We start from the raw sequence: 18,317 nt of genomic DNA on the forward strand, positions 1-18,317 counted from the left end.
TGATGTTATTATTACAACTCGCTGAAGGCTCAGATCATATCTATTTTTTAATTAAGCTATGTATGTTGTCTTTTTAGACATAATGCTACTGCATACTTACTTAATACGCTATAATGTCGACGTAACTTTTATATGCACTGGGAAACCAAAACGTTCCTGTGACTTGCTTTATTGTGATATTCGCTTTATTGAAGTGGGCTGGACCCCAACCTGTGATATGTCTGAGGTCTGCTTGTACTTTTTTTTTTTTACATCTTTATTGGAGTATAATTGCTTTACAGTGTTGTGTTAGTTTCTGCTGTACAACCAAGTGAATCAGCCATATGTATACATATATCCATCCCCATATCCCCTCCCTCTTGAGCCTCCCTCCCAGCCTCTCTATCCCAGTCCTCTATGTCATCACAAAGCTCCGAGCTGATCTCCCTGTGCTATGCGGCTGCTTCCCACTAGCTACCTATTTTACATTTGGTAGTGTATATATGCCCATGCCACTCTCTCACTTCGTCCCAGCCTACCCTTCCCCACCGTGTCCTCAAGTCCGTTCTCTACATCTGCATCTTTATTCCTGCCCTGCCACTAGGTTCATCAGTACCATTTTTTTTTTAGATTCCATATATGTGCGTTTCTGCTTGTACTTTAAAAAGTAATATAGGCGGGCTTCCCTGGTGGCGCAGTGGTTGAGAGTCCGCCTGCCGATGCAGGGGACACGGGTTCGTGCCCCGGTCTGGGAGGATCCCACGTGCCGCGGAGTGGCTGGGCCCGTGAGCCATGGCCGCTGAGCCTGCGCGTCCGGAGCCTGTGCTCCGCAACGGGAGGGGCCCCAGCAGTGAGAGGCCCGCGTACCGCAAAAAAAAAAAAAAAAAAAAAAAAAGTAATATAGGCGGGCTTCCCTGGTGGCACGGTGGTTGAGAGTCCGCCTGCCGATGCAGGGGACACGGGTTCATGCCCCGGTCCGGGAAGTTCCCACATGCCGCAGAGCGGCTGAGCTCCTGAGCCATGGCCGCTGAGCCTGCGCGTCCGGAGCCTGTGCTCCGCAATGGGAGAGGCCACAACAGTGAGAGGCCCACGTACCGCAAAAAAAAAAAAAGTAATATAGGCTTCCTGAAAAAGCAAAAGCGAAATAAAACTGTACAGAATTCTGTGGAATTAAGAAGTGCAAGTGTCCTTCCCTGGTCCAGTTAAGTAGCAGCTACTATTAACGAGTCTGGTATATGTTCTTTTAGACATTATCTATGTGTACAGAAAAGTGTGTTTACTTTTTGTTTTGTTTTGAAATGTAAATGAAATAATTCTATGGACTCTTCCTAATATATTACGAAGCACAAAAGCAACAAATGAATACTAAATCTGTAGGTTGCATTTCCCAATCACATTCAATTCCCAAGTATCCTGGAGAGGGTCTCTAAGCCCCTTCTAGGCCTGAACCTTGGCACAGTGAACGTTTCTGCAAACTCAGCAGTGGCGACGGTCAGGCCAACGCCTACGACCCGGCTCCTGGACCCTGAACTGTTCTCTTCCTTCAGCATCTAGCACAGCGCCTTTCCCAGTCCAGGCACTTAATATGCATCTGTTAATAACATGCAGTTAAATATCATATGGTTCATTAAATCAGCAGAACCCACAGATATTAAGGAACTAGGTAAAATCACCCGAAGTATCCGTTTGGTTGTCTGATTACCGAGATGCCTTCTCATCTTGAGACCTGAACTTTTTTCCCTCTTTAAGGCGTTGGATAAGGGTTTACTTTAAAAAAATTGTATTTATTTATTTATTTGGTCACATAGGCTCTTAGTTGCAGCACGTGGGCTCCTTAGTTGTGTCATGCAAACTCTTAATTGTGGCATGCATGTGGGATCTGGTTCCCTGACCAGGGATCAAACCCGGGCCCGCTGCATTGGGGGTGCGGAGTCTTATCCACTGCACCACCAGTGAAGTCCCTGGATAAGGGTTTACCTGACTGAGCTCCTCTGGCTAAATGTCTCCCTGAAACCCAGCCACGAAGTTCAGAACAATGGAAGACAGCAGACAACATCAACCAAATGTTCTCTTAAACACGCATTGGTCTTCCAAATACACTAACAAAGTGGTGACCTACTTTCTCGCAGAAAGTCAGGAATCAGTGCCGTCTTCCTTTCTGATTTCGAGTCCTAGCACTGACTGCCATCTGTTAAATGTCTGGCCTCAGACGAGTGTCTTAAGCTTTAGTTTCTTCGTGTGAAACTGAAAAAGGATAATAAAGACCTATCTTTCTACAGTTAGTGGAAGAATTAAATGAGATGACCTTTGTGAAATTGTGAGTCCCTTCATGGAGTTGACAAAGCACAGTGACCAGAGAGCCTCAGCTGGAACGCCAGCTCTACCACATATTAGCTGGATGACCCCGGGCCAATGACTCAACCTCTCACTAGGCCTGTTTCTTATCTATAACGTGGAAGAAGTAATTGGATTATTTTGAAGGTTTTAAGATCACGTATTTAGTATGGTCTTTGGCACTGACAATAACAGTTTAATATACATTTACCATTATTATTCTGAGTGTAGGTCCTCCATAAAACTTTTTCTTTTTCTCTTTCTCCCCTTCATTCTTCTCTTTGACCCATCTAAATAACCCAAAGCAAGATTCCAAAGCTCTGCTTTTTCTGGGTTAGGAAATGAGAAGCTGAAAGACTAAAAGTTGCATGTTGCTAGGGACTGAATTGTGTCCTCCCACAATTCATGTGTTGAAGCCTTAATCCACAATGTGACTGTATTTGGAGACGGGGTCTTTAGGAGGTAATTAAGGTTAAGTGAGGTCGTAATGGTGGGACCCTAACCCTATAAGACTGGTGGTCTTATAAGAAGAGGAAGAGAGAAACTTCTCTCTCCCTGCTACATGTGAGCAGTGAGGAGACGGCCATCCGCACACCAAGAAGCAAACTCTCTCCAGAAATCGACCCTGCTGCACCTTGATCTTATACTTCCAGCCACCAGAACTGTGAGAAAAAAATACATTTCTGGGGACTTTCCTGGTGGCACAGTGGTTAAGACTGCGCTCCCAATGCAGGGGTCCCGGGCTTGATCCCTGGTCAGTGAACTAGATTCTGCGTGCATGCCGCAACTAAGAGTTTGCATGCTACAACTAAGGAGCCCGCCTGCTGCAACTAAGGAGCCCACGTGCCACAACTAAGACCCAGCGCCACCAAATAAATAAATATTAACAAGAAAAACTTCTGTTGTTTAAGCCACCCAGTCTCTGGTATTTTGCCATGGCAGCCTGAGCAGACTAAGATACCTGGTTTCCTCGAATCTTCAAACTGGCTTCTTGAAGTATTTATTTTTAACAAGTTTACTAACCCCCTCCTGTAGCATCCTCAAAGTAGGGGATATTGCTGAAGCTGCATGACCTTCGGGATATGTAAAAATTGTAATAAATTAAGTCAGAGTCTTCGTTTCTTATCAAAAGGATGCATGAGCCAACATGAAGAGGCCAAAGAGGAGACAACTGGAGTATCAAAGAACACAATGACTTAAACTGAAAATCCGAACACGTGAACACAGAAGTTCCTAATGAAATAAAGCAGTGGCCTCCCCATCCAGGAAACAAACAAACAAACAATGGGTTACCATCGGAGGTATGTAAGGGATCAACTCCTATTCTGAAAACGGCGATTAAAGGGAAAGAATGAAGCATTTAGCCTGTCTTTTGGGATCAAAGTACCTATCAGGATAACTAAATAGCCCCAGTTGATAAAGTTCTGCTTTATAGAAGAATATATAGCTAATACATTTGGAACGCAGGAGACATTTAGAAAGTCACCGTTTTGCAACTTCTAGTTAATTAAGGATTCGTGAAAGCACCGCGTGGAAGGCTGATGTGGGTCTTTACAGTGAACGGGGCGGCCATTGCCACGTGAGCTCACTAAGAGTGAGGCACACAGTACGTGTGACAGACAGTCACATGCGTGACTAAAAGTGAGACAGATAGTACATGTCCTGAAATGACGGAACAGGGAGTACACAGTGCAGCTTCCTGCCCCTGAAAGTTAGCGTTCATTTCCAGTTTGCAAGAAATATGGAGGATAGAGGAACTGCTTAGGTAAAACCACGAGGGAGCAGACAGACAAATCCTTCTGTACGACAACTGACTCAGGTTTTCAACAATCAGTGACAAGGTCGGGGGGGGGGGAGGGACACGCAGAATATCAACCAGGTATAATGTGTGCACTTGGTCTACATCCTGATTTGAACAAACCAACTGTGAAAAGACATTCATTTCTGAGCTACTTGGAGTAGCTCAAAATGGACTGGGTATTGGAGACATCAAGGAATTGCTGTTACTATTAATTTTGTTCGATGGATAATAATGACATTGTGGCTGCATGAAAAAAAAGTCTATCTTCTTAAGAGATGTATCCCGAAGTACGTAGGGATAGAATAACCTGATGGTTGGGTTTTCTTTTTAAAATACTTCACACACAGGAGGGATAAATTGGGAGACTGGGATTGACACATACACACTACTATATATAAAACAGATAACTAATAAGGACCTACTGTAGAGCACGGGAAGTCTACTCAATACTCTGTAATGGCCTATACGGGAAAAGAATCTAAACAAGAGTGGATACATGTATATGTATAACTGAGTCACTTTGCTGTACACCTGAAACTAACACAACAGAGTAAATCAACTCTACTCCAATAAAATTTTTTTAAAAATATATAACAGCTAAGTTACAACTGCAAAAAAACCACAACTTCACACACAACAGATGTTATGTGGGGTTAGATGAAGTACGTACGGCAAAGGCTTGACAATCACTGGTCTCAGATTACAGGCATGTGGGGTTCGTAATACTGTTCTTTACACTTTTGACTCTTTTTTTTTGGCTGCAGCATATGGGATCTTAGTTCCCTGACCAGGGATCAAACCTGTGGCCCCTGCAATGGAAGCGCAGAGTCTTAACCACTGGACCGCCAGGGAAGTCCCTGAAATTTTTTATAATAATTTTTTTTAAAGATTCAAGAGAAGCAGCTATCTTAAGACAAAATCTGAACAGAAGTTGAAAAAATTCACTTGCACTACACTGTCACTTAAAAACAAACGTGAAACTATTTTCTGTAGACTTCTCAAGTAAGATGTTCTTATCCACCCACATTATGTTTGTGTCTTTTCAGTGTACCACTGCATTTTTATTGCCAATGAATTTCCACTTGTTAAAAGATAAGTTTACCTGTTGTCAATAATCATTACGTTGGAGGGTGGAATCCCCAGAACATCACAGCTCTGCAAAAGTTCCTTCTTACGAGTCTCCCCTTGATTGTAGTAATTTCCTGAGGATAACAAATACACAGTTGTCGATTTCTTTATCAGTGGAGATCTATCGGTTCACTCATTCTTATCTCATCTTGTTCCCTATAGGATTTAAGCTACCTGAAAATGTTGTGGTGGTGATAAAAAGTTGAAGAAGACACAACGCTAGGGTTATTATCAGACACTCCTGTGAGAAGCTGTCTTTAGAATCACCTTTGAATTCTTCCCCATCTCTGTGTCTCTCCCTGTGTCTGTCCATCTGCCTGCCTGTCTATGTACCTTTCAGCCCCAAGCTACAGGCTTTGAGCACCTGCTTTGCAGTTAAACAGATTTAGGACTGACCCTTCTGTAACCACTCAGAACAAGTCAGGTATCTGGACACACTATTTGTTTGGGCCCCTTATTATTTAATCTTATTTATTTTTTAAATTATAGTTGATTTACAATGTTGTGTTAATTTCTGCTGTAGAGCAAAGTGACTCAGTTATACACATATATACATTCTTTTTAAAATATTCTTTTCTATTAAGGTTTATCACAGGATATTGAATACAGTTCCCTGTGCTATACAGTAGGACCTTGTTGTTTATCCATCCTATATATAATAGCTTGCATCTGCTTATCCCAAACTCCCACTCCTTCCCTCCCCCACTCCCCTTCCCCTTGGCAACCACAAGTCTGTTCTCTTATGTCTGTGAGTCTGTTTCTGTTTTGTAGATAGAGTCATTTGTGCCATATTTTAGATTCCCCGTATAAGTGATATCATATGGTATTTGTCTTTCTCTTTCTGACTCACTTCACTTAGTATGATAATCTCTAGTTGCATCCATGTTGCTGCAAATGGCATTATTTCGTTCTTTTTTATGGCTGAGTAGTATTCCGTAGAATATATAAACCACACTGTCTTTATCCATTCATCTGTTGATGGACATTTAGGTTGTTTCCATGTCTTGGCTATTGTGAACAGTACTGCTGTGAACATAGGGGTGCATGTATCTTCTTGAATTATAGTTTTGTCCTGGTATATGTCGTTTGGTCCCCTTTAAATTGATAGTCTTCAAATACCTGTTAAGCACTTATTTAAAGAGGCTGCCACTCCTGAGTGTTACAGGAAAATAGCCTCCTTCAGAGTTTAGTAACCAGCTCTCCCAGCATGTTCCCGGGGATCTGGACCACATCAGCACCCCAGATAGCTTGCGAAGTCTTTATTTTCCCAACACAGACACTATACTTCCCAAGAATGGTTCTGTTAAGTAACGGCTCTGTATCCTTACAAATAACATACGGTGACGTTTTGGTACCACTTAAATTGCCCTTATGAGCAATTGTCTAGCTACTGGCCCCCTTAATTCAACCCTCCAGCAGATAACTGCATGTGTGCTTTGTGCTAGTTACTTAACTCTCCTGAGCCACGGTTCCTGTACCTGTGCAGTGGGGATGATGGACGTCTGTCTCCAAAGGCTTTCCTAAGGATTATATGATGAGACACATCTACCTAGTCAGGTGCTCAGTGTTTCTCTTCTCTTCCCTTGACTGCTTTCTCTTTCCCTTCCCCCTCCTCCTCTCCTTTCTTCCTGAATTATAATTCTCCCTCATCCAGATCAAATGCCATTCCCTCTGGGAAGCCTTCTGCTCTTTTCCCCGGCAAGCAGTCATTTCCAGTATTCTGCTCAGAAATGTGAACTTTCCTCCGTGATCTGATTATTAATGCCTAAATGTCACTGACCTGAAAAGCCACTCTGTATCATCCTGGTGTCAGCACACTGCAGGCACTCCAGAGGCCCCGAGCAGAGAGTGGCTCTGCTTACTGTTCCAGAAAACTCAGAAAGGAACTCCCAAGTGAAACCTTTCAACTTTGGCAGGGGTTACTCTAGGGCTAGTTTTGAACTGTTTGAACCCAGATAGGAGACAGTCATTACATTGTATCTGATAAAAGGACTAACCCCCAAAAGACTCCAGAAAATAGCTTAATTTTGTACTGTTCTCATCACAGATTTTTGAGTCAAATAGAAATTGTCAATTTTTGTGATGGTCATTATATTTTAGGTTCCCCTCTCCCATTTTATCTCAAGGTTACTTACCTTCGGTGATAAGTAAATAGTCTAACGTACACTAGTGATGGGCTTCCTAACCTCAGAGGCCGAGCATGTTAGACTCTGGTTACAGTTGTGAGAAACAGCTTAGAAGTGAGGCCAAGGTGTTTTTGGACCTGGTTTTATTGCTTTGTGTTTGAACTGAGGAACTTAGAACAAGTTAGGGAGTTGAAGTCAGAGAGCATTTTCAACATTTTCATTCACTCTGGTGAACGTGTAAGCACTTCAGTGGAGTAAGTGTCTGGGACCCTCCAGCAGCTCCTGACTGGCATTCTCTAGAACAGTGTCCCCTGGGTGCATGTGGGGTGCACAGGACCATCTGCTGGGGTGGAGGAAAGGTTTTGGAACTTCTCCTCCTAATTTGTTTACCTTGTCCTTTATACATGTCAACTTTCATTGTTTTAGACTGTACACATTAATTCAGTGGTCTAGCTACTTAATATAATTATAAATAAATATACATATAATGGGAGTATATGTTCAAAAGCTTTTACCAATAGGAAAATGTGACCCAAAAAAAGCTTGGAGATCATTATTCTAGAAGGCAGAAAACAAATGGGATTAATGTAGATTTATTTATATAGAACTACATTGTGTGTGTGTGTGTGTGTGTGTGTGTGTGTGTGTGTGTGTAACTAATACTTAGTAATAACTAGCAAACATAATGACATTTAATAGAAATTAAATTCACTTTGTAAAAGACCCACATTTACACAGCACAATGTATAAAGGTAGACATTTGTTTTACCTTAAAAATTCATTTGTTTATTCTAAATAGGTAAAAAGACTTACATGGTTAAAAATACAAAGAAACAAGACCGTATAGATTTTTTTTTTTTTTTTTTTGTGGTACGCGGGCCTCTCACCGCTGTGACCTCTCCCGTCGCGGAGCACAGGCTCCGGACGCGCAGGCCCAGCGGCCATGGCTCACGGGCCCAGCCGCTCCGCGGCATGTGGGATCCTCCCGGACCGGGGCACGAACCCGTGTCCCCTGCATCGGCAGGCGGACCCTCAACCACTGCGCCACCAGGGAAGCCCTAGATATTTTTTTAAAAAGCCCCTCTCCCACTCCTCTAGTTACCCATTTTCCTACCCTGGAAGTTTTAATTTGTTAGAATGAGAAGTGGTTTGAGACTCAAGGCATCGTGGACCCAATACCTGGCCTTCCACTAACTTTGTGAACCTGAAGAGATTCTTTAAGTTCCTGGGTTTCAGGAATGCTAGCAAGGGTTTTCCTTGAACATGACTAAGCTAATTCTAAAATGTATTGGGAAGAAAAAAAGGTCCACATTTTCTCAACTATAAAATGGGAGAGTTTAGGTTCTCTACCACTTAGGGTCTACCCAGGAAAACAGAAACCATATCAAATTTTTACATCAGTAAGAATTTAATAAAAAGAATTTGAAACGTAGCTGATGGAGGAATTGAGGGCCAAAGAGGGAAGAGTGAGAGAACTAGAGTGTAGTGATGGAGGAAGTAACTACCAGCCCTAGGCTGGAGAGGTAAGAGGAGGCCATATCACTCAAGCCCAAACCGGGTTCCCCAGGAGCTGAAACCCAAAGAGCTGGCCACCTTCCGTTAGAAGGTGTCCACAGAGCCCAGCTGGAGAAATCACGATGTGCGTATGTGTGATACACACACACACAGGGGAAGGATCATGCCCCTCTGATGAGCAATTTGAAAGATGGAAGCAGCAAGAGGAGAGGGGCCCAAGAGGCTGGATTTGCGAGGAGCTCTCTCTCGAGCTGAAGACAGACGGATAAATCCTGTCTAAGCCGAGTGAACAGGCATGGGGGCTCTAGAGCCACTCACCCGTTTGGTTCATCGAATACCAAGACTCTCCTAGACTCGGCCAAGGGTTTGTGACCGCGCGGGGCGCCAGTGGGGACTCTCAGAAAGAAACAGGAAAGAGGAGGAAAAGGGGACAGGGCCTGGGTTGGTGGCATACTGGGGAGTGCCCTCCATGTGCGGGCCATGTCATAAACAGTTTGATAACATTCTTTTTTTCTATCCTTTTAGTCCTCTGGCTTTCTTGCCCAGCTTTCGATATTTTCGAGATATATATACACAGATATATTTTTTACAAAATAGGGCCAGAGATATGTAACCTTTGAGTCCTGTTCTGAAGTTTCTATCACTCTCTTAAACATAATTCATATTTATCTTGTTTATTTTATTTTTTTGGCTGTGCCAAAAAAAACTTAGTTCCCCAACCGGCATCTTAGTTCCCCAACCAGGGATCAAACCTGTGCCCCTTGCAGTGGAAGTGCAGAGTCCTAACCACTGGATCGCCAGGGAAGTTCCCATAATTCATATTTTAAATATTACTAATTTATCCCATTCTTAATAAGATGCAGTCAATCTTAAGATCATATATTTTTAGAAATCCCAAATGTATTGAGTTAGAAAGAAAAGAGTAAAATAGATGAGACTAACACTTTTGAGCCTGGATCTAAATTTATCTCAATAAGGAAAATTCTGAATAATTATTCATGATTAAAAAGCAATAGTGAGGGACATCCCTGGTGGCACAGTGGTTAGGAATCCACCTGCCAATGCAGGGGACACAGGTTCAAGCCCTGGTCTTGGAAGATCCCACATGCCAAGGAGCAACTAAGCCCATGCACCACAACTACCGAGCCTGCGCTCTAGAGCCCGTGAGCCACAACTACTGAGCCCGCGTGCCACAACTACTGAAGCCCACACGCCTAGAGCCCGTGCTCTGCAACAAGAGAAGCCCGCGCACTGTAATGAAGAGTAGCCCCCACTTGCTGCAATTAGAGAAAGCCCGCGCGCAGCAACGAAGACCTAGCGCACCAAAAACGACAAAAAAAACAAAAAACAAATCGGGGGAAAAAAAAAGCAATAGTGAAAATAACCTTATAAGTTCTGTTTTAGGAAATATGGTGAGTCAGATGTCTGGAGAAACCCCCATAGAATACCTGAACATGTGAAATAAAAGGCAAGCATGTTTTAGAATGTATGGCTGAGCTGGCAGGAAAGTAAGGGCTGTCTTTGGAGGTCATAAACAGTAGGTAAGCACAAATCCAGATAGGTAGGGTGCAGCTGAAGCCAGGTCAGCTGGTGGCCTGAAGTTGGGCCAGGAGATAAAACCTGGGCACGAATAAGGAAACCTCCACACAAAGATAGGACCCTCAGAAGGCAATACCTGCAGTGGGTGAACTAGGGGAAAAACCACCCGAAACAGAGATGGTGGGGCTACTTCTGTGTCTTAGACTTGTTTCTAGTGGAAGGGAAAATAAGAAAAATGTCACCCCCTGAGAACTGTCAACAACACACTCGCCTTCACTTGGTGTGGCACACTGTAGTTTCCAAATGTAGCCACTGCAATAATTCTAGTCCACATGCACTTCTAGAACCTTGCTGCTTCCTATCAAGAGGTGGTATTTCTCTCTTTGAACCTGGATGTGACTTGTGACGGCCTTGACACACAATGCAGTCAAAGTGATATACGTGCTTTCCAAGGCTAGGCCACAGCAGGCAAGGCAGCTCCCCTGAGGGCAGGCCCTCTCGCATACTTGCCCAGGAACCCCGTCACCAGGCTGTGAGTAAGCCCAGGCTACATGGATTGACCATATGTGGATGTTCTGGCCCACATCTCTAGCTAAGTCAGGTGATTCCAGTCTCCAGCCTTTGGGTATTCCAGCTGAGGTGCTAACCATCATGGGGTAGAGACAACTGCTCTCTGTCTGAAACCATGAGAGATAAAGTGTTATGATTGTTCTAAGCCACTAAGCCTCGAGATAATTTGTTGCACACCATCAGGCAACTGATGTACTTGAGTTTGGACCCTGAATTTACACTACCTCTATGGCCTGAAAAGTCTCAGTATAAAATTTTAATTTAGAGTGATCTAAGATGGGTAGTTCCCTTTGCTGCCTGGCTGAAGCAAACATAAACATGAAAATATTATCACAGGAGAGGTCACGGCGTGAGGCCACCGCCACGGTCGCCGTGAGGTCGGAGCACCGGGCTGCACCATGGCCTACTGCCGGCAGGAAGGGAAGGATCGAATCATATCTGTGACCAAAGAAGACCATGAAACTCCAAGCAACGCGGACCTGGTGGCCGACGACCCCAATGATCCTTACGAGGAGCATGGACTGATCCTGCCCAACGGAGACATCAACTGGAACTGCCTGTGCCTGGGGGGCATGGCCAGCGGCCCGTGTGGGGAACAGTTCAAGGCGGCCTTTTCCTGCTTCCACTACAGCACAGAAGATGTCAAGGGGTCGGACTGTGTAGACCAGTTCCGGGCCATGCAGGAGTGCATGCAGAAGTACCCGGACCTCTATCCCCAGAAGGAGGAGAACCCAGCGGATCGATTAGAGGAAACGGCTGTCTCTGAGGCTGCCACGACCAAAGAAGAGGAGGGGTCCAGCTAATGAGGGCCCTGGTCTCCAGCCTCCTTCAGAGAGGATGAACCTCTCCAAGAAAGTGTCTCTCCCTCTGTTGTTCTGTGCACTGTAATGTACAAAATAACTTATTGAGGTGATCAGGGGTCTTGGCCCCTTGACATGTACACTGAAACATGGGGTTGTATTTATGTGTGTCTCACATAACCTGTCAGCGAATGTAGCCGCCACTTTTGAATTCTCAGATTGTCCTGAATTTTGCCATTTTGAAATAATGTGCTGAATAATCTCAACAACCAAAAATCTTTATCTGGGAGTGTCTCTTGTGAGTGAGCTGATCTATTCTGATTCATTGTATCCCTTTTAGTAGATTTTATACCCCGTTGGAAAGTGAAATAGAAACAAACATCTTCCTTTAAAAATGCTGGAGGGGGGCCATTCCTTATAGAAGAGGCGGGATGATCAGACCTTGAGTATTGGACGAAGCACTCTGCTTCATTTCTGATATATTTTGGTTTCTAGTTTGCATTGAGCTCCACGTTTTCTACATTTGGAAAACAGAGCTTTGGACCCTCTGCGTGACTCCCTTTGTAAGTGAAGAGAAAGGCTGTTTTTTTCTCTTCTTGTTATCCCAAAAGCCCTGCTTTGGGGTCTGTGTTCACACTGGCTCTGTCTCAGCCTGTTCAGATGCAATGTTCTTGAGAGGTGGGGACCTAATCATTACCAAAGTAGCACCTGAGAGGGGAAACGGTGTCAATTAAAAGGGAAACATGATTTTTACCAGAAAAAAAAAAAAATTATCACAAGTATGGTTCCATGAAACGTGTGCTTACGATTAAAAAAAAAAATCACAAAACACACAGGGAAACAAGTCACTCAGAATGAGTTACTCAAAGAGCAGAGGCAGACACAAAGACTGCAGAAATTGGAATTATTAGAAGTAGATATGTGTTTAATATATTTAAAGAAATAAAAACGTCAAACTATGAGGAAGTAACAAGAGACTGTAATATTTGCAAAAGAAGCTCTGAATATGAGAAACAGATGCATGGACAAAATTACTCATCATCTCAATATATATGTAAGGCCTTTATTATAAATCTACTAAAGGACATTGAAAAAGGCCAATATAAATGAGGAGACGCACCATAAAATCATAGACAGAAAGGCTTCATATTGTAAACTTGTCGATTTTTTCCAATATTGATCAACAGAGTCAGTGAAATTCCAATAAAAACGCCAGCAAGGTTTTTCCTTGGGCATGCCCAAACTAGTTCTAAAATGTATCTGGGGACTTCCCTGATGGCACAGTGGTTAAGAATTCTCCTGCCGGGCTTCCCTGGTGGCGCAGTGGTTGAGAGTCCGCCTGCCGATGCAGGGGACACGGGTTCGTGCCCCGGTCCGGGAGGATCCCACATGCCGCGGAGCGGCTGGGCCCGTGAGCCGTGGCCGCTGAGCCTGCGCGTCCGGAGCCTGTGCTCCGCCACGGGAGAGGCCACAACAGTGAGAGGCCCGCGTACGGCAAAAAAAAAAAAAAAAAAGAATTCTCCTGCCAATGTAGGGGACACAGGTTTGATCCCTGGTCGGGGAAGATTGCACATACTGCAGAGAAACTAAGCCCATGCACCACAACTACTGAGGCTGCGTGCCACACTACTGAAGCCCGAGCGCCTAGAGCCCGTGCTCCGCAACAAGAGAAGCCACCAGAACGAGAAGCCCACGTACCGCAATTGGAGAAAGCCCGCACACAGCAAAATGAAGACCCAATGCAGCCAAAAATAAATAAATAAAAATAAATTTATAAAAAAAAATAAAATGTTTGGAAGAAGGTCAAAAATGGCAAACACACCCTGAGGAACAACAGATCAGAGGGCTGGCCCTACCAGATACAGTGTTGTAAAAGCTACAGAAGTTAATTGTTGTAAAAGCTACAGTATGATATTGGCACGGGGATGTCAAACTGACTGAAGGGACAGTATACAGATCAGAAATACACGGAGCTCTGACATACGAGAGGTGGCAGTGCAGTCAGGAGGGGAAAGGATGGCCTGAACTGGTTTTCCTGACTCCAGTCTTTCCCTCCAAACGGTTCTCCATATGCCACCAGTATGAGCTTGCTAAAACACAGAACTGGCTGTGTTAATTCTCCAGCACATGCATTCTACAACACCCTACTACCTACTGTGGCTTCCTCTCATGTGTATATTAATAGGTACTTCAATGGTTACATAAATCGGAGAAATGCTGGACTGAACAAAATTAAATAGGAATTTCTTATAGCGAGACTTCTCCAAGATATTGATAGTCTAATAAGGACCGTGCACCTCTAAAGGGGGAATAGCACGTCCGGTTAATTTCCCTAAACTTGTCAGGTCAAGGTATTAACTTTTTTTTTTTTTAATAGCAGCTTGAGGAACTGCTATTTCGTGGAACATACACTGGGAATCAAAATGGTTACTTCCTTAACTGATACAGCAGCAAGGCAATGTGTGTGGGTGCAATGGTTTAGAACAGGAAAGAGCCACTGGGTCCTGGCTCCTCTGTGTTCTAGCTCTTCACTTTGGTCAAGTTACCTAACTTCATGGTTCAGTTTCCACAGTTAAAAAATGAGAAAAACAAATTACATATACGTGTAATGCCTATCATAGGATTGCTGAGAGGATTAAATGAGCAACTAGTAACAAAATACATTTTTTCCTGCTTCTCCCTACCCCTTAAAACTGGAGATGTAGTTAGAATGAGTTATTCAGATGAGTCCAGGACTTACTTATGCTTTTACTATTGCCCTGAATGGCTTGCCCCATTTCCTGTATCCTTAAGTCCTATTTTTAAAGACTAGCTCAAAAGAAAAGCTCTTTGGAGAAGTTTCCTTAATCCAATTGATGCTTTTCCCCATTTTGAGTCCACAGTCTTTTCTCTGTCAATTACAGCTTTCATTATGTTATATCACGTTATTAACTTCCTGTTTTTCAGGTTAGAATAAATCAGGAAGGTGGGTAATGTTTAGTCCGTACATTTTTTAAATGAGTTGGGTATTTTAAAAGTAATTTAAAAAATTACAAGAGAAAACAATTTAAACAGAAAGTTGGATTCAGAGGAAATAATGAAAGACAACAATGAAGATACTGAGTTTTAGTATGTGTCAAGGGCGTGGTGTTATATTTTTTACTTAAAAAAATTTTGATTTCTGGCCCCAACCTACTAAAAAATAAGGAGAAATTTATTAAAGAATCCTGTGTACCTATAATACTTTGTAAATAAAATCCAGGCATCTTGTAACAAATTTTGCTTATAATTTGATTCCCATAGTTGTAATATGAAACATAAATAAAATTAAAAGCAAACAAAAAATGAGGCCATTACTTGCATATATTTGCAGTTAATATCCTTAATAGCACAAACTGAGAAGAAAAGTGCTTAGCTTGAAATTCTCAATATTTATGAAAAATGGTTTAATCTTACTGGCAACAAAAGATTTTGAAGGAAAAAAATGTTAGTCAAATCAAGAAATATTATACATAAAGAGATTATTTGTAATAGAGATAACCTGGGGGGGGGAAAACCCTAAATATATGTATAATAAGGGATGACTAACTAAATTAAGGTTTATCTGTATGAAACCATTTAAAAGGCTATATATCTAGTTCTTATAAACATAGGTAAATATTTAAAATATAAGTTTCAGAAGGACATGGTCCTCACCTAGCTTGTTTTCAGTTTTATTCCTAGGGCAGAGAATAAGTCCTGGCAGATAGACTTTTTTTTAATTAAAAACGTTTTTTTATGAAGACTTTTTTTTAAAAGAGCAGTTTTAGGTTCACAGCAAAATTGAGGGTAAGGTACAGAGAGTTTCCATATACTCCCTGCCCTCACACACGTACAGCCTCCCCCATTATCAGCATCTCCCACCACATGGTACACTTGTTACAATCGATGAACCTACACTGACACATAATAATCACCCCAAGTCCATGGTTTACATTAGGGTTCACTCCTGGTCTTGTACATTCTATGGGTTTGGACAACTGTATAATGACATGCATCCATCATTATATTATACCATACAGAGTATTTTCACTGCCCTAAGAATCCTCTCTGCTCTGTCTATACATCCTTCCTCTCATCCCAACCCCTGATCCCCACTGATCTTTTTACTGTCTCCATAGTTTTGCCTTTTCCAGATTGTCACATAGTTGGAATCACACAGTACAAAGCCTTTTCAGATTGGCTTCTATCACTTAGTAATACGCATTTAAAATTCTTCCTTTTCATGGCTTGATAGCTCATTTCTTTTTGCCTCTAATATTCCATTGTCTGGATGGACCACAGTTTATTTATCCACTCACCTACTGAAGGACATCTTGGTTGCTTCCAAGTTTTGTCAATTATGAATAAAGCTTCTGTAAACATCTGTGTGCAGGTTTTTGTGTGAACATGTTTTCAGTTCCTCTGGGTAAATACCAAGGAGGGCTACTGCTGGATGGTTTGGTAAGAGTATGTTTAGGTTTGTAAGAGACTACCAAACTAACTGCCTTACAAAGTGGCTGAACCACTTTGCGTTCCCACCAACAATGAATGAGAGTACCTTGGTGCCACATCCTCACCAGCATTTGGTGTTGTCAGTGTTCCGGATTTTGGCCATTTTAATAGTAAGCAGTGCACAAAAATTTTTAATAAATATTTGAGAAATTAATGAAAAGGTAATATTCGGTGAAAAATATAAAGTCTTATAAAATGTGCTTACTGAGAAAAATCTGTATAGAAAAAGAACGGGTACGAAACAACCAAATGGGAAAAGAGGTCACTGGGCATTTGTTAAAAACAGCTTTATTGAGGTATGATTTTTACATACCATAAAATTCACCCATTATATATGTACACTTCAATTATTCCATTTATACAGCTGTGCAATTACCACCATAACCCAGTATCATGGTCAATTTGTTTTCTCATTCCTTCTTTTCTGTATGGTAAAGAAGGACTTAATTCTTTGAAAGGCCCCAGTGAAAGCTGGGTGGAGTTGAACTCTAAAATGACCTATAAGATTATTTTCTAGTCTAATGAACTCTCTCTTCAATTTGATACATGCATCTTTCTAGCACAAAGTGGACTGAAGGGTTGATCAGGAATGACACAGCCCACATTCTGTTTGGTCGTTATTCTTGGCCCTCCTGGAAATGAAAAGGTTCCACAGGATACTGATCACAGTCGCAGTTCCCAACGCGGATGTAGGTACTGAATGGAAGCAAATGTGAGCTCCCGGATCCTGCTAGCGGAGAGCGGAGCTCGCACGCTGCCCACGCCTCCCAACGCACCTGGGAAGCCGGCCCTACAGCCCTCAGGCTGGGGCCACAGATTCTCGGTGAAGCGCCCGGATAAAGGACCTCCAGTGTATTCACCTGGTTCCCTCCGACAGAGACCCCTCCGGGAAGAAGTCGAGTGAGACAGGTTGGCGCCTAAATGCCTTCCCAGCCCCGGCTCCCCGCGCCCCGCCTACAGCTTCCTACCTGCGGAGAAGCAGAGCAGGGACACCTGGTGCCGCATGCGGACCAAGCCTAGAACGGTGGGAGCAAAGAACATGGCTTCATCGTCGGGGTGCGCGGTCACCAACAGAGTCCGGCTTCCGCCTCCCGGCAGGCCAGCTTGCTCCGGACTCTTCATTCGCTCCCAGGAGTCCCAAACCCAGAGGAAGCCCCATGTCAGGACCGCCGCCGCCACACACAGCAGCAGACCCACCACCTCCATGCCCTGAGGAGGCACTGCGCCTGCGCAGGAGGGGAGGCGGCCGCCGGGCCGGCTCCGGCGGGAGACCGGCGCTCGCGGAAACCGCGTTCCGAGTGGAAATCCGTCCGGTTGCCCTGCTCCAACGGCCGGAGGCTTTAAGCGTCGGGCTGTGTGCTCTGACACGGACGCCTCCCAGCCCCTCTTCACGGGCTGCCGCTACTTTACGCGGCCTTTACGAGCTCTCGTGCACGCTCCGTTTCAGGGCTGAGCCAACCCCCTTGCCGTCCACACAGTACTTAAGGGGAAGCGTCTGAAAAGAACCTCCAGCGTCTTCAGTGCGAGTTCCTCCTGTTTTTACGTCACCATTTTCTCACTCATTTCTTAAAACCCGGACTTTCTCGTAATTATCCGGGTGAACACCGACTTTGTTTCTCCTCCCTAATTCCGGGATGTGGAGTGGCGCCTTCTCTAAAGGAAAAGTATGCGGTGGCGAGGCCCGTCCGGTCAGTTCCCTGGGAGCGCGAGGCCGAGAGCGCACTTGGCGGGCGCGGGGGCCCGGGCTCCTCGGAGGGGCCGGAGGGAGGGCCGGCATCACGGGCGGGTCGGCCTCGCGCGGCCTTTCTGGCAGGCCCGCTGCGAACGCAGCCTGAGCCCGGGAAGCAGCTGCGCGGGTGGCCGCGCGCCCCCCGGGCCCCCGCTTCCCTCCCGCCCTCAGCCCGGGCTCTCAGGCCCGGGGCGCGGCCTCGCGGCCTCGCGTCCTTCCCTTTCTCACGCCCGCGGGGAGTCCCGGGGGCGACGGCAGCACCCTGGGTCCGCCGCCGGGCCAAG

At 44.2% G+C, this 18,317-nt stretch overlaps 3 protein-coding genes across 4 annotated transcripts in view; 2 read left to right on the forward strand and 1 right to left on the reverse strand.

The window, feature by feature from the left end:
- Window positions 1-17,587, reverse strand: part of PIGL (phosphatidylinositol glycan anchor biosynthesis class L) — a 54,168-nt gene extending 36,581 nt beyond the window's left edge. For both annotated transcript variants that reach the window (XM_082861476.1, XM_082861475.1), the window contains exons 1-2: window positions 17,273-17,587; window positions 5,217-5,316 (exon numbers count right to left, since the gene is read on the reverse strand). In XM_082861476.1, coding sequence (XP_082717602.1) covers window positions 5,217-5,316; window positions 17,273-17,510 — 338 coding nt within the window. In that variant the 5' untranslated portion in view covers window positions 17,511-17,587. The remainder of the gene's footprint in view (window positions 1-5,216; window positions 5,317-17,272) is intronic.
- On the forward strand, window positions 11,376-11,795 carry LOC309976036 (mitochondrial intermembrane space import and assembly protein 40-like; the record flags this gene model as incomplete). Its single annotated transcript, XM_082861489.1, has 1 exon — window positions 11,376-11,795. The coding sequence occupies exon 1, from the start codon at window positions 11,391-11,393 to the stop codon at window positions 11,793-11,795; it is 405 nt and encodes a 134-aa protein (XP_082717615.1). The 5' UTR covers window positions 11,376-11,390.
- Window positions 17,588-17,717: 130 nt separating the features above from the next.
- Window positions 17,718-18,317, forward strand: part of NCOR1 (nuclear receptor corepressor 1) — a gene marked incomplete at its 3' end in the record, with an annotated part of 143,233 nt that continues 142,633 nt past the window's right edge. The window contains exon 1 of the mRNA XM_082861454.1: window positions 17,718-17,992. The remainder of the gene's footprint in view (window positions 17,993-18,317) is intronic.

The sequence above is a fragment of the Leucopleurus acutus genome (genome assembly GCF_964270905.1).
Source record: "Leucopleurus acutus genome assembly, chromosome: 19".
Lineage (NCBI taxonomy): Eukaryota > Metazoa > Chordata > Mammalia > Artiodactyla > Delphinidae > Leucopleurus > Leucopleurus acutus.